Source organism: Balaenoptera physalus (assembly GCF_965194825.1).
Source record: "Balaenoptera physalus genome assembly, chromosome: 3".
NCBI lineage: Eukaryota > Metazoa > Chordata > Mammalia > Artiodactyla > Balaenopteridae > Balaenoptera > Balaenoptera physalus.
Window position 1 is genome coordinate 125,148,410 of NC_138890.1, and position 17,285 is coordinate 125,165,694.

The 17,285-nt window shown below is 36.3% G+C and overlaps 1 protein-coding gene across 17 annotated transcripts in view; it reads right to left on the minus strand.

The window, feature by feature from the left end:
* The window catches only part of ERBIN (erbb2 interacting protein), a 109,378-nt gene that overhangs the window by 56,203 nt on the left and 35,890 nt on the right, over positions 1-17,285 (minus strand). For 16 of the 17 annotated variants that reach the window (XR_014262241.1, XM_082457086.1, XM_082457084.1 and 13 more), the window contains 2 exons: positions 13,075-13,272; positions 10,509-10,626 (listed from right to left, as the gene is read on the minus strand). Coding sequence is in view for 15 of the 17 variants with exons in the window: in XM_082457086.1 (XP_082313212.1) it covers positions 10,509-10,626; positions 13,075-13,272 (316 nt within the window). In the remaining 2 variants the exon portion in view is untranslated. Of the gene's footprint in view, positions 1-10,508; positions 10,627-13,074; positions 13,273-17,285 lie in introns of those variants that run through there. The other variant, XM_082457078.1, reaches the window with a different exon arrangement.

Consider the following 17,285-nt stretch of genomic DNA (forward strand, 5'->3'; position numbering starts at 1 on the left):
TGCTTCCTACTGATCATTTTTATTTCTTCTGTGAATTCTCTGTTCACTGCACATTTTTTATTGGATTCTTTTAATTACTGATTGTAAGCATTCTTTAGAAATACCAGTATATCAAATGTTTTCTCACAGCCTGTCATGAATTTTTACTTTATATTTTGTCATGTAGAAATTTCATTCCTTTACTGCTATGCTTTTAATATTTGAATAAGACATCTTTTCTACTCCGAAGTCGTAAAAATATTTTTCTACATTTTCTAATAATTGTAATTTTTGTTTTTCATATTACTTAATCTATCTGCAATTTATTTTAGTATATGCTGTGAAGTAAGGCTCTCTTTGTTTTTACTATTTCCCATATAAAAACACTGTGCCAACACTGATGAAATATTTGTTTTCCTTATTTCACTGATTTGTAGAGGCATTTCTGTGTGTCATATTCCATTTGTAGAGGAATTTTTGTGTGTCATAGTCCATGGTTATGTTTCTGGACAGTCTTTTCTGTTACCCTCTTCTACTGATCTATTCCGTAGTTTTATGTCTTCCTGTTTAGATCATACTGCACATTTTCTGTTAAGTTTATTTCTAGAAATGTGTGATAGATGGATTACATTAATGACCGCTCACTACTCCCTATTACCACTCTCTGAATGTGATGTACCAGCTCCTCCCAACAAAGTGCGAAGTATAATTTCCCTAATCCTGATTCTGGGTTCAGCCATGTGTTTTGGTTTGGCCACTAAAATGTTAACACAATTGATGAAATCAAGGGTTTAAAAAAGCCCTGCCTAATTTCCACTAGATCTCAGGTTCCCCTACCTGTCCTATGAGGACATGCCTGGGATGCCTGGGCTAGCCTGAGAGAGAATGAGATCTACAGCAGAGCCACTCCTGTCATCCCAGCAGAGAATTTCCAACATTTTAATTTAAACAGTCTTTATCTATTTCTGTTATTAAAGTTTTATTACCCTTATAAACTGAGTCAAGTACTTTCCTCCCTTTCTGAACTCTAGAATAGGTTTTATAAATTAAGGATTATCCCATTCCATGAAGGTTTGGTCCAACTTTTCCCTAAAATTAGGTCTAACAGTTTTTCTGACCACTAATTTGATTTAGTATTTTCAGTTTTCTATTTCTTCTTGAGTTGATTTTGGAAATTTTTCATTTCATGTAAGTTTTAAACTTTAGTGGCTTTATAGCATTCATTTTCTTTTGAGTGAAAAGTCAGTTTTAAATAAAACTATGGTAATAGGGATATGAGAGATGCTGCTTTTTGGAGGGAATGAGGGTTAGGAATTTTCTTAATGCTGAAATAAAAACTTGACAACGCTATTACAAGTCCCCAAAATGGAACTATTGATCTACAAAGCATCCCTTTACCTGCACATTTAACACTTCAAATATATATTTTAGGGCATTTATACAATGAATTACTTAATAGTATCTGTATGCTTCTTATATTACTGCTAATAGGTCTTATTTAGGCTGACTCAATTCTCTATTCTAAACACATGTAACTACTTAGTATACTGTACTTTTGTACAACTCGTTAAATTTGACTTACCCACTAATAATAACATCCATATTTTTTACACTAATTTTTCTTCTTTCTTTTCTCTCATTTATTTACAAACAAAATATTTAGTGTTACTGAATCCTATAAATTTAGGAGTTAAATTCTTATCAGTTCTTCAACTAACAAATAATTTGCTTCAAGTGATAATTCTACTGAGGATACATTAAAATAACTCTCCTAGGTGGCAGGCCCTAAGGAATATCTGGTAGCAGCAGGGCTCCCATGGCAGATGTGGTAGACACTGAAGAATAGGGCAAAAAAAGGAAGGAGGTTTCAATAATTATGAAAAAGTTGCAATGAACTTTAAAAAAAAAAATCACTATATTTAATTTCAAATGACATGTATTTCATTTCTCTTGAGTAAACACCAAGGAATGGAATTACCAAGTTCATTATATGTCTATTGATGTGTTGAATAACACTGATTTATTTTCAAATATCAAAATTGAATGCCCAGAATGAGTCCCACTTGGTTGTGGTGAATAATTCTTATCATAGGGGCTTCCCTGGTGGCGCAGTGGTTAAGAATCTGTCTGCCAATGCAGGGGACACGGGTTCAAGCCCTGGTCCGGGAAGATCCCACATGCCGCGGAGCAACTAAGCCCGTGTGCCACAACTACTGAGCTCATATGCCACAACTGCCGAAGCCTGCACGCCTGGAGCCCGTGCTGCGCAACAAGAGGGGCCACCACAATGAGAGGCCCGCGTACCACAACGAAGAGGAGCACCACTCGCCACAACTAGAGAAAGCCCTCGCACAGCAACGAAGACCAAACACAGCCAAAAATAAAGAAATAAAATAAATAAATTTATAAAATAATAATAATAATTCTTATCATATACTTAAAAAAAAATTCCACATCTAGAGGGAAGGTGGGAGGAGGACATTCTACACTGTCCTCATTAGAGCCTGACTTCATTTTCATACTCAGCTTTACATATCATTTCATTGGTTTTTATTAAAGTCTATAATGTATCTTGAAATAGTCTATGTAAATGACATTATTCCAAGAGCTGTAATATTTTTAGTACATGATAAAGTCTATCTAAGGAGAAAAAGACCAAAGACTACAGTATGTTCTGCTGACCTAAATTTTTATATGGAGAAAGATAATTTTAAGAGTTCTAGGACTTCCCTGGTGGCACAGTGGTTAAGAATCCGCCTGCCAATGCAGGGGACACGGGTTCGAGCCCTGGTCTGGGAAGATCCCACATGCCGCGGAGCAACTAAGCCTGTGCACCACAACTACTGAGCCTGAGCTCTAGAGCCTGCGAGCCACAACTACTGAGCCCACGTGCTACAACTACTGAAGCCTGCGTGCCTGGAGCCCGTGTTCCACAACAAGAGAAGCCACCACAATGAGAAGCCTGGGCACCGCAACGAAGAGTAGCCCCCGCTCGCCGCAACCAGAGAAAAACCCACGTGCAGCAACGAAGACCCAACACAGCCAAAAATAAATAAAATTATTATTATTTTTTTTTTAAAAAGAGTTCTATGTTAGACTTCTGCAATTTAAATTTTTAATGGGGACCTCCCTGGTGGTGCGGTGGTTAAGAATCTGCCTGCCAATGCAAGGCACACGGGTTCAAGCCCTGATGCGGGAAGATCCCACATGCTGCAGAGCAACTAAGCCTGTGCACCACAACTACTGAGCCTGCGCTCTAGAGCCCGCGAGCCACAACTACTGAGCCCGTGTGCCACAACTACTGAAGCCCGCGTGCCTAGAGTCCATGCTCCGCAACAAGAGAAGCCACGACAATGAGAAGCCCGCGCACCGTAATGAAGAGTAGCCCCCGCTCACCGCTACTAGAGAAAAGCCTGCGCGCAGCAACAAAGACCCAACGCAGCCAAAAATTAATTAATTAATTAATTAATTAATTAATTTAAAAAAATTTTAATGGACAGTAATGCTTATATCATCTTCCACAAATACATATACTTCATATTTTTCAAATTTTAAAGTACTATATTTCATAGCATGTGGTTTATAAAAATTAACCAATAAATATCTATGAAATAGTAACTCTAATTTCAGATACATGGTAGTAATTTTTTCCTAAGCAAGTAGTTTTGAAGTGCTCACTGGTTTCCTGCTTTTACAAATTGCTAGCAATGTATTCACTGTGATTTCAATTCTTACCGTATTTATGTTCAGCTTCCAAATCTGTATCTCCGGTTCCCTCCTCTCTCCTTAACTCCAAATAAGAATTTTCAAATGCCCTTTAGGTACTGGTCAGGTACCTTAAATAAAACATGTCTCAAACTGAAATTACTTATTCTCTATATTATTCAGCAAATATGTACCCATGCTATGGACTGTAGATACTGAGACACAGTTCCTTTTCTTGAAAGCTAAAATGTAGCAAAAAAAAACCAAATATTTTCATTCTATTGGCTTCCTTCCTTCCTCAGTAGTGTTCCTTCTCAGTATCTTTTGTACCTCTCTTTCCTCCAGATCTCTTAATGTTGGGTTGCCACCAGGGCTCATTCTTTAGTCCTCTTTCATATTCATGCCCTTGTTGACTGTATCTAATCTCAGGCTCTATATACCATCTACATGCTGGCAATTATCAAATATGTATAGCTAGCACATTTCCCTTTCGACTGAACTCCAAACCCCTAAGAACATCTGGATATCTTAAATGTAACATGTCCAAAAATGAGCTCCTGATTTTTTTCCACTAAAAATTACGAGTCCCAGAGATGTCCCCATCTCAGCTGGCAGCACTCTATCCTTCCACATGCATAGACCAATACCACTGAGATCATTCTTGACTCTTATCTCACATCCCACATCCAAACCATCATGAAATCTTGTTCACTCAACCTTCAAATGTATCTAGAGTCTGTCTACATCTCACTACTTCCACCACTATCACTAGAGGCGACTGAAATAGCACCTAAACTGGTTACTTTTCACCCTTGTACCATACTGTTTCTACACATAACCAGAGTAAACCTTTAAAATGCAAGTCATTTCATGCTCTGAATGACCTGACTCAAACTCTTCCAAATGATTCCATTTCACTGAGAGTAAATGTCAAAGTACATACAAACGCCTACCAGGCTCTACATTATCTGCTGCTCCAAATCCCTACCTTTCTGACCTCTATTCCTATCACTCTCCCATCTTGCTCACTATATTTTAGCTACCATAGCCTTCTGTTTCTCATACATGCTATGGATACTCACACCTTATAAACTTTACACTGGCTGTTTCTTCTTTCTGGTACATTCTTACCTTAGAAATCTACATGGCTAACTTCCTCACTTCCTCAAGTCCTTGCTCAAGGCACTTTCTCAATGAGGCCTACCCTCAATGCTTGTTAGCCTGTCTCCAAAGAGAACTCTCTTTATCCTCGTACATAAAGTATGCAGAACGTGAATTTTATCATGAGTTACTTAATTCTCTAACAATTTCAGCTACCTGTTCCTTTTTCATTCTCCCTTAACTTCAGTAGTGTTCCTTCTTTGTCATATACTCTTTTTATAAGAATTTGACTCTTGCTAAAACTCATTAAAATGAAGATACTATAAAACATGGCTATCCTTCTCATATTAATCTATTTTAGTTACAGAAGAGTTCTCCCTTTACTGCGAAGAAAGAGAAAATACCTCCTGAAATCTAGGAACTGGCCTTGTACTATCAGCTAGTCCTTGTCTTACTATGAACAAGCTGCATTCAAAGGGAGGTCTTAGTATTTTCCTGTTGAACTAAGCAATTTCACTGAATACCAATATTAGACGAGGCCATTCCTTAACCATGACAGATCAAGACAAAAGCAAATTTGTAATCATGTCTTGACAAAGATAAAATATGAACCTTGTCCAAGCCACCCCTTATCTTAATGAGTGACAGCTGCTTTTTTACTGATTACAGTTTTAGTCTTGCTCTAATCTGCCCTCCCTATAGATGAGATTTATTAATATTCTCAATCACAGAATTACTCCTACTTCTTGACAGCATTCCATCCATAGCAAACCCTCATATTCTTAAACCTTCTTCCAATCACCAAGTACAAGCCCAAATCCTATAAGTCTTTTAGCACCCCCTGAGACTCCCCTTCCATCCCCATGGCTCAATCACATGTAATCCTGGTGATCTCTGTTTGGAGGGCATCAACACTCCTCCAATGCCCTAAATGTACAATATAAGTTAATAGTGGCTCCTTACTGTTTCTGTATTTTAAAGGCTAAGGTAATTAAATAGTACAGAATGTAACACTGAGTTCCAGTCAAAACAGGCTAAAGGAGAAATTGCAAACTCAGATGATTATATTGGCTAGGGGATAACAGGTGTATGGTTTGGATCAGTTATAACACAGTGAATGGTAAGGCCTATGGCAAGGCACAGTGACTGCACACCCCACTTATAGTCTACATTAACAACACACTTAGCAGTGACCAGTGATCACCAGCCTACATTTTTTAACTTCCAGGTCAGTTTAACACATGGTTTTTCTTCTTTCATTATCTTAAATAAGCTGATTTATTAAAACAGCTGAACTTAAACATTAACTATTAAGCAAATTAGCAATTTTAGAAATTTTAAAACACAGAGAAAAATAGTGACTTCCCCAGCAATCTATAATTTCCCTTGTAATCAACATAACTTCTTTGAACTTAAAGTGAAGAGGCTTTTCCAACATTTTGTCCCCAATCATCAGATTTTCTCAGGTTCAAGGAACTGCTTTCTGTTCTGACCCACAAACTTTCAACCCATTCTTTCTGGAATTTTGGACTCGATTTTTTTAAAAAAAGGCCTAATTAACCTCTCTAGCATTCCCATATCAGACAGAATGATCTGAGCCACTCTTTCTGGTTTCTTTGCCTTACAATTCCTAGCTTTTAATCAGTGTGCTTATAGAGAGAGAATTAACAACTAGATAGTCTTCATTTCTTTTCTCTCTCCTCTCCATCAGCTTTCTCTATCAACCCCTTTCGCAAATTGTTTTAATCATCATCCCTATTGGTCTTCTCAAGAAGACAGGCCATTTGAACACAACGGATGATAATTTCTCTAACACCAGTTGCTATCTGCAATCGCTTGCAATAGCAGCTTGGTGAGCTTTTCATTTCTTTAAAAATCTAACAACAGGGCTTCCCTGGTGGCTCAGTGGTTGAGAATCTGCCTGCCAATGCAGGGGACACAGGTTCGAGCCCTGGTCTGGGAAGATCCCACATGCCGCGGAGCAACTAGGCCCGTGAGCCACAATTACTGAGCCTGCGCATCTGGAGCCCGTGCCCCGCTACAAGAGAGGCCGCGATAGTGAGAGGCCTGCGCACCGCGATGAGGAGTGGCCCCCACTTGCCGCAACTAGAGAAAGCCCTCGCACAGAAACGAAGACCCAACACAGCCATAAATAAATAAATAAATAAATAAATAAAATTTAAAAAAAAATCTAACAACAAATCAAAACTTTAGACATGAAAGGAAAGAGCAAATTAAGACACATAAACCAACACTCTAGTTTTATTGTAGAATATAAATGATAAAAAAAGAATTCCATACAAAATGAATACAAATATTAATACCTTAAATTTATATACATCCTATACATAGACTAGTCCACAATTTGGTCGGCAGTCTCATGAGGCAAGACGGGACGTGGTAATATTGATAATATTATGTATAGTCTAACCGAGAATGAGATTAATTCCCCAATATAACAACAGGGCGAATAAACAGAGAAGCAATGATTAGAGTACAATTTTTCTTTTCCCTAAATAAATGTTTTAATCACTAAACCATGTTACTTGGCCAGTTGAAAAACACTGGAAGAAATATGTGAAAGATCAGAAACTAAGAAAATGTGAAAGTAAAAATCCTAAAACAAGTGCTTTTAAATAAATACAGCTTGCTGAAACACTAATAAAGTATGCCACAATGTTTCCTGCCTCCTTCCAAGCAGGGCACGTAGATAATAAATATGAAAGCAGCATCTGGTATATTAAGATATACTAGAATATTATTAGATTGAACTGATAAAAACACCTAAAAGGAAAAAATAGTAGAGCTTGGATACAAGATTAAAGCATCTTATGCAAGATTTAACACGATGAGATGTTGTAATATAGAAAAAATTTAGGGGTAATTCAATTTTCTCATTCAGAATATAAGATGAAACTCCCATCTACCTCTAACATAGTGGTCATCTTAATACTAAATGTAATTTTAATACTTCCAAAATCTGAGAAACGCTACTTTCATTTAGCATGCTATCCTCTCTTTTAAGCGAGTTGTTACTTAATCAAATACGCAACTAGCAAAACTCAAATTTCTCATAACCAACCACATCAACTATAATATGCATGCTATTTTCTTGTTTTCAGTAACGTAGCTGGAGTTCCCTGGTGGCCTAGAGGTCAGAATTCTAGGCTTTCACTGCCGTGGCCCGGGTTGAATCTCTGGTCAGGGAACTAAGACCCCACAAGCCACAAGGCACAGCCAATAAATAAATAAATAACATAGACTTGTATAAACATACACTTTAGGGTTACATATTACAAGTTAGTTAAAATAATCTCAACTCTCTAAAAGTAAAGTGGGTTAATTACATCAGTTGTAATGATGACTATCAGATTAGGAATTAGGAATACCAGAATTTTTATCAGTCAAGGTAATGGTTCCGACATTATCATAGTTTCTTGTCTCTCCTCACTAGCTTTTTTCACCATCAATGAAATGCGGTTGCATTTAGACATCAGTTTAAGACCAAAAAGAGAAAAAAGAAGCCAAGGAAACAAGTAAAAGGCAAGGGACTGATTCTGCCATTTAAAAAACAGATGAGGGCTTCCCTGGTGGCGCAGTGGTTGAGAATCTGCCTGCCAATGCAGGGGACACGGGTTCGAGCCCTGGTCTGGGAAGATCCCACATGCCACGGAGCAACTGGGCCCGTGAGCCACAATTACTGAGCCTGCGCGTCTGGAGCCTGTGCTCCGCAACAAGAGAGGCCGCGATGGTGAGAGGCCCGCGCACCGCGATGAAGAGTGGTCCCCACTTGCCGCAACTAGAGAAAGCCCTCGCACAGAAACGAAGACCAAACACAGTCATAAATAAATAAATAAATAAAAGAACGTGAATTTCTTAAAAAAAAAAAAAACAGATGAGATCACATAGAAAGAGAAGAAAGGAATAGATAAATCAACTTAATTTTTAATGAAAATAAATTGTAAGGTTTTGTTGGCAACAATCACTAAAGCCATTCTCTTTCAGGGCAGAATATTCAAGTGCTTATCGTAAATCTTTTGGTCACATAGAAACTATCTCCAACTCCTCAAAAACACAAGCTGACACAATTGTACAAAGCAGGTTTTCAATATAAGCAAGAAGGAACTGCTGAAACTAGAATGAAAAAAAAGAGAAACACTACAGTTCAATAGGTTGTCTTAACTCAAACACATTATTCTTCAAGAAGTTGCATGAAAGTCTAAGATATTAATTTAATGATGCTGCAGGGCCATAATTGCACCATTCTCAATTTAGAGTAATAAGTCTGGAGTTAGTGCATTTTCAGGAGGATATATGTAAGCGTGTTCATTATTGAGCCAAGTAATAGTTTCATATCATGAAGACTAGTTACATGGGTTACTAGCCTTTCCCAGGCGCATAGAGTTTTATCAATAACACCCAGATTATTTCAGGTCTCTTTCCTTACACCTTAACATCTCTCATTTTAAAAGACCAAAAAGTAGAAAAGATACCCCTTTGGAGTGGAAGGTTACACTTGATGACTTCTAAAGTCACAACAGTTCCGAAGTTCTATAACACTACTTAACTGTCAGCATATGCAGAGCACAATGTAATGGATCAAGTTCATTTACTTTGGAATTTATCAAGCAATACTTGCCACTCTATTAAGCACAAGGAATGGAAACAAATTTCAAACTGCCCTTAAAGAGAAGTTTCAAGCTGAGGAAATTTATTTAACCTAAAATAAAATCATAAGAAAACTCACACAAATTAAAAACCAACTGACCTGAACTCTATAAAAATGACAATATCACAAAAACACGGGCAAACTGTTCCTGGTTTTGAAAGATCAAACAGACACAACTGAATGCTATATGTGATCTTTAACTTGAAGGTGGGGGTAGGGTGAGCAAATAGCTAAAAAGGGCATTATTAGGCAACAGGGAAAATGTGGTGTCAAATTTCTTGAGCGTGATAATGATATTGTGGTTATGTATAAGGATTTCCTTGTTCTTGGGAAATGCTTATTCCAATATATTGGAATATATGCTCATTCTAAAATTTTCAAGTGTCTACTTCTCTCTCCCTCCAAGGTAAGCACTTAACATTTTGGAATATATCTTCCATACTTTCTTCAACGTTTATCAAACTAAACAAACAAAACCACGACTGTGTGCCCCAGGAGAACAGTGACCATGTCCTTTTACTTTTCATCATTAATTGTAATCCAACTCCTAATAAAGTATTTGGCACAGAGTGGTCTCTCAATAAATATCTGTTGATGCTCAATTCGTTTATGTTGCACAACTTTTTTTTTTTTAACCTTTACCACTACACTGTGAATATTTTATGTCAGTATTGATGGAACTACATTACATTCCACTCTTATGGATGCATCAAATTATGTAATCAACAACGGACATTACAGTTAGTTGTTACTAGTTTCTCACCATCACAAACAGGGCTGTAAATATATACAAAAAAAATAGATATAAGGATATATAAATATGTACATACATTTACCCACAGCATTTTAATTAAACAGTCATTTTAAATTGTTTATACTTACTCTCTGCCTTTAAGTTCTCATAGATCATTTATATATATATGAAAGCTAATTATGATAGTACATTACAATCTGACTTTTTAATTCTATCTTTTTATTTGCTAAAACACAATAGAAATTTTAATAATATAACATGTTCCCAAGTACAAAAAGTTAGGGGGAAAAAAAATCTTACCATTCTTGCTGACATCCAGTTCCCTGAGATTAATGAGATTTGCAATAGATGCTGGTAATGTTGTTAAATCATTATCTGGCAAACTCAGTTTGTGTAGAGACTGACAGTTAAAAAGTTGCTGTTGAAACAAGGTAGAGAAGGATTTTGATTATTCCTTAAGTTTCCTTAAATATTTCATTGATTAACCTTTACACAAACAAATATTATTAATGTCATTAAAACTGAATGAGTTATACCTACACAAATACCAGGGAAGATCTCTTATTATTTTATGCTATTATGGATCTGAACACAATTGGACTACTCAGAATGATTTATATCCTCACACTTCTGCCCTGGGTGAAATGCACTTAGTGAAAACAAGTATATGGTGTATTTTCTGCTAAGGTCATAAAAAATAAGTGGCTGTTAAATATGGTAAACTTTGGATCTTGTATTCCAAGCATCCTTATTCCAAAATGAAAGTTTATATAAATTAAATTCAAATGTGTACAACTGATTTTAAATGACTTAAAATATAGAATTCTGATTTGGGAGAACAAAATAAATAAGGGAGCAAATATACTGTTATGCTAAAATCACAATAATGAAATGTGACCAAAATATATTTAACCAAAAGCAGTAAGTAAATGGGCTACTTCTAAGCCCCACACCAAAAAACTGTACAGAGCATAGAGGATTTTTAGGGCACTGAAAATACTGTTTGACAGCATAATGATGAATACATGTCGTTATATATTTGTCCAAACCCACAAAATGCATGACACCAAGAGCAAATCATAATGTAAACCATGAACTTTGGATGATTATGATTTTTCAACATAGGTTCATCAGTTTTAACTACTCTGGTGGTTTAACCACTCTGGTACCACTCTGGTGGGGGATGCTGATAAGGGTGGAGGCCATCCATGTGTGGGGACAGGGTATATATTTGGGAAATCTCTAGACCTTCCTCTTAATTTTGCTGTGAATCTAAAATTATTCTAAAAAAGAAGAGTCTTTAGAAAAAAACAAAACTGTGTGCAAGATGGCACTGAATAAGTCCTATTTAAGAAGAGCATTCTTCCAAAAATGGAAAATTGCTAGGCATGATAAATGATTCAGTTATTTTCACTATCATAGCAAGCCTCTCTCTTTTCAACACAGTCCCCAGACTGAGACCTTGCTGGTGGTGATTAGAAAAAGGGACTAATTTTAGTCTTCCATTTTCTCTAAGAGAACTAGCTAAGGAAGATAAATTACTTGCTGAAAAACAATATACAAGGGAACAGTCAATTATAAAGCACCCTATTACAACTTAGGGGAGAAATTCATGAACATGCAACCCACAACCTTTAGTATTTTATCCACATCTATATACAGATTTCTTTACAAGACAATCTTGGATAGCACTGCTTTCAAAATGATTTTACCACTGGCCACCCAAAGAAAACCTTCTTCAAAACACTGCTGCCATCCAGTGTGTATATACACACACACACAAATCTAAAACAAATATTTTAAGTTACAATAGATACATGCAACCCTCTTTATTTTCTACTCTATGACAGTTAAGGTTGCCAGATAAAATACAAGATGCCTGATTAAACTTGGGTTTCAGATAAACAATAATTTTTTAGTGAAAGTATGTCCTATATACTGCATGAGATACACTTATACTAAAAAATTATTCACTGTTTATCTGAAAAGTGTAATTTAATTGGGTGTCCTTTATTTTTTATTTTCTAAATCTGCCAGTCCAAATAATAGTTCATTATTCGGAAATGCCCCATATATTAAATTGATTTTTATGAGCCACTAATAAGTCTTTACCCACAGCTTGAAAACCACTGTTGTGTGGGTGGTAAAGCTCTCTGACAAAACTATCGTAGCTTTCCGCGCAACAATAAGAAACTGAGTAGAGGATGAAGATGGGTTAGAATTTAAGGAAAAAAAAGTAGCCGCCACTAAAAAATTTTAGCAAAGAAGTTGTTAATGTGAGATGATGTTTCATGGCAACAAACCTATTTTCTCCTGCTAGTTGCTCCTACATTTCAGAAACGTTAAGTCCTCCAAAACTTTTCCAAACAAACTGAAATGGGGAAAACAGAATACTACCTCTACAAAGCTGTTAAAAAGCAAAATTCTGATGTGATAACTGAAAGGACAATTTATCCTCAATAACTATAATGTAGATCAATGTCTCAGGAAAACTAGAAAAACATTAATTTCAATTCTTTGTCTAGTTAAATCTATTGGCTGCAGAAATTGTGCAGTCTTATTGTCTACCTTAGTGGCTAAGGTACTGGAATTAAATACAAAATTTTAAATTATTTGCACAAGTATTTAAGCAATTAACTTGAAGAGATAAAGGTTAAAAATTCTATTTAAAAAAATTTGAGTCATGTTGCACACCATAAGGTGAAAGTAAACCAGAAAAAGGGGAAACAATGCCTATATATATATATATATATATATATATATATATATATATATATATATGCAGCATTATGGCAACATTGGGAATATCATATTTATAGGCATAAAAATAACCAAAGGCAATTCTTGAAAGACTGGATTAACATACCTTTGGAAGCTCTTCAATCTGATTAGCATCTAAGTAGAGCTCCTCCAGAGTTTTTTCAAAAGTAAAAATCTCTTTGGGAACCTGTTCCAAACTGCAATGAGAATAATCAAGAGTAGTGACGGTCTCCTCTTCTCCTCGTAGACAACGACATGGTACCAACCGCACAAACAAACTTCGTTTTGTAGTCATTTTTAGACACTGCAATATACAAACAAAAATAAATTTAGTAAAAACATGTATTATAACAATTTTTCAAAACAAATTATTCCAATTCAATTCTCACAGTTTACATATCACAGATAAATATCTCCTCCCCAACACACACTAAATAGAATGCATTTAACATTGCTTTACTATCAAATTTTATATATAGTGAACATCAAATTAAACTCAAGCACTTCTGTACTTCACAAAATGATCCATTAAGTAACCAGTTATATGGTTCTATAAGCATATAGACCTGCCTCCCAGAGTAATGAAAGTAAAAACAAAAATAAACAAACGGGACCTAATGAAACTTAAAAGCTTTTGCAGAACAAAGGAAACCATAAACAAGACGAAAAGACAACCCTCAGAATGGGAGAAAATATTTGCAAACGAAGCAACAGACAAAGGATTAATCTCCAAAATATACAAACAGCTCATGGAGCTCAATATCAAAAAAACAAACTAATCAAAAAATGGGCAGAAGACCTAAATAAACATCTCTCCAAGGAGGACATACAGATGGCCAAGCGGCACATGAAGGATGCTCAACATCACTAATTATGAGAAATGCAAATCAAAACTACAATGAGGTGGGACTTCCCTGGTGGCGCAGTGGTTAAGAATATGCCTGCCAATGCAGGGGACACGGGTTCGAGCCCTGGTGCAAGAAGATCCCACATGCCGCGGAGCAACTAAGCCCGTGCACCATAACTACTGAGTCTGCGCTCTACAGCCTGCGAGCCACAACTACTGAAGCCCGCATGCCACAACTACTGAAGCCCACAGGCCTAGAGTCTGTCCTCCGCAACAAGAGAAGCCACCGCAATGAGAAGCCTGGGCACCACAATGAAGAGTAGCCCCCGCTTGCCACAACTAGAAAAAGCCTGTGTGCAGCAACAAAGACCCAATGCAGCCAAAATTTAATTAATTAATTAATTAATTTAAAAAAAAAAAAAAAAAAACTACAATGAGGTATCACCTCACACTGGTCAGAATGGCCATCATCAAAAAATCTACAAACAAAAAATGCTGGAGAGGGTGTGGAGAAAAGGGAACCCCACTGTGGAGAACACTATAGAGGTTCGTTAAAAAACTAAAAATAGAACTACCATATGACCCAGCAATCCCACTACTAGGCATATACCCTGAGAAAACCATAATTCAATAGGACACATGTACCCCAATGTTCATTGCAGCACTATTTACAATAGCCAGGACATGGAAACAACCTAAATGTCCAATGACAGATGAACAGATAAAGAAGATGTGGTACATGTATACAATGGAATATTACTCAGCCATTAAAAGGAATGAAATTAGGTCATTTGTAGAAATGTGGATGGACCTAGAGTCTGTCTTACAGAGTGCAGTAAGCCAGAAAGAGAAAAACAAATGTCGTATATTAACACATATATGTGGAATCTAGAAAATGGTACAGATGAACCTATTAGCAGGGCAGGAATGAGACGAGACGTAGAGAATGGACATGTGGACACGGGGGTGGGAAGGGGAGGGTGGAATGAATTGGGAGATTAGGATTGACATATATACACTACCATGCGTAAAATAGATAGCTAGTGGGAACACGCTATAAAGCACAGGAAGCTCAGTTCAGTGTTAGGTGATGTCGTTAGATGGGTGGCATGGGGGGGTGGTGGGAGGGAGGTCCAAGAGGGAGAGGATATACGTATACATATAGCTAATTCACTTCGTAGTACAGCAGAAAATAACACAACACTGTAAACCAATTATGCGCCAATTAAAAAAAATTTTTTTAAAAAGAACCATGCTTTATTAGTCTGCTCATCCTCAACAAGAAAAACCCTAATACAACAAAGATATTTCTTTAATTTCTGACTAAGAGCTGTTTCTCAATTAAGAACTTGACTCTATGCAGTTCTGAGTAGAAAGTGGGAGTACAAAGATATTTTCAGGTCTCCTAACCAGCCATTAACTTTCCTGTAACTCTCCCACATCAAAATTCCAATCTATGCCAAGTATATTTTGTTTCAATTAATATTGTTCTTTTAATTTTTCTACAGTTTATAGGTCTTATATGTGTATAAGGTTACACATATAAGAAACTTGCTCCAGTAAAGTGCAGACTTCATTATTTCGATCTAACTGTGGGGAAAGGCTCAATTCTGAATTAGTGAAAATTCTCAAGGCTAATTTTATTAAGAACACAACGTTCATACCGAGGTTAATTCCAACGAGGAGGCTAACATTACACTAGCAAAGAAAAGCCTACGTCAATAAATGATTGCTAATTAATGTTATCAATTCTTTGTAAAATAATAATAAATTCTTGCCCTAAGCAGAAGACTCTATTAGAGTATTAGATTACTTCTACCCAGAGCCAAGGCTAGGTTGAAGCCAGTGCAGCAAATGCCTCAGGCACGTGCGCGTGCGTGCGCACACACACACACACAAAAACTCAGTAATCAAATTAAATATTTTAATGCAATATCTTTTTAAAAAATCCAAATCACTGAAAAATAAACCATTAATGACCAAACTGGTAAATTTAAAAATAAAGACAGAATCAGTATGACTAATTTTTTTTCTTTTGCCTCAGGCTCCAATATGGCTTTGCAAGACACTGCTTCTAACTCTTCTAATTATATCATATTCTTAAAGAGTTTGACAATAGTGTAAGTATTTCCCTTGCAACTTAAAAAAAAAAAAACAAAAAAAACTGACTATTCTTACTTACCATGTGTGCCAGGCACTGTGCTAAATTCTTTATATAAACTGTATGTTTCAGGACTTTCCTGGTGGTCCAGTGGTTAAGAATCCGCCTTCCAATGCAGGGGACATGGGTTGATCCCTGGTCGGGAAACTTAAGATCCCACATGCCGCGGGGCTACTAAGCCTGCACGCTGCAACTACTGAGCCCGCATGCCACAACTAGAGAGCCCTCGTACCACAACAAAAAATAAAATAAAATAAAATATTAAAAAAAAAAACTATATGCTTATTCTCATTTCATCCTCATGTATCTTTCTAAGGCATGTATTATTATTATCCCTATTTTTCCATAAAGAAACTGATTCTGTGCTTGTAGTGCACTATACTGCTTCTCAATATATAATGATATACTTGAACTCAGATTCATGAAATAATTCAAATATCAATAGGTCTTTACTACATACTTCTCCTTTAGGGTTTACAAAAACAAGCTACCGATGGGGTTCAGGACATACCACCCCAAAATATGGCACCCTAACATACTGAATATTTTAAGCTAAAGGAGTTTGATGAAACAGCAGTAGCAGGAAGGTCACTCTGACCTTCCACGCCCTTCTCCCCTGAAACAGGTAATAAAATCCTCCTGTGAAAGGTGCCCTCCCTATACCAGGAGGTATCTCTGAAGATGAAGGAAGAAGAATTCTAATGAATAGGACTTGTTAAATCTCCCCCAGTTTACTACACTTACTTCATACTCTTTGATCTATCGTATTTCTACACAACTGTCCACTTCATCAAACATGGCATAAAAATACTCAGGTTTAACTGTTTCTTTGGGTCTTCCTTTCCTTACAAAGGCTCCCTGTGTCACTTAAAACTTACATTAAATAAATGTATATATTTTTCTCCTTTTAATCTGTCTTTGTCAGTTTAATTTTCACACCCAGCCAGGAACCCTAAGAGGGTGAAGGAAAAATTTTTCCTCCCTTACACTATGAGGTCAAACATCAAATGTTTCTATCTAAAATTTTTGTCTCACGGGGATGTGATGTACAGCAAGGTGACTATAGTTAGTAATACTGTACTGTATATTTGAAAATTGCTAAGAGAGTAGATCCAAAGCTCTCATCACAAGAAAAAAAATTGTTACTATGTATGGTGACTGGATGTTAACTAGACATATTGTGAGGATCATTTTGCAACATATACAAATATTGAATCACTATGTTGTATTACTTGAAACTAATACAATGTTATATGTCAATTATACCTCAATAGAAACAAAAAATTACTTTGTCAATAAAGTTTACTGA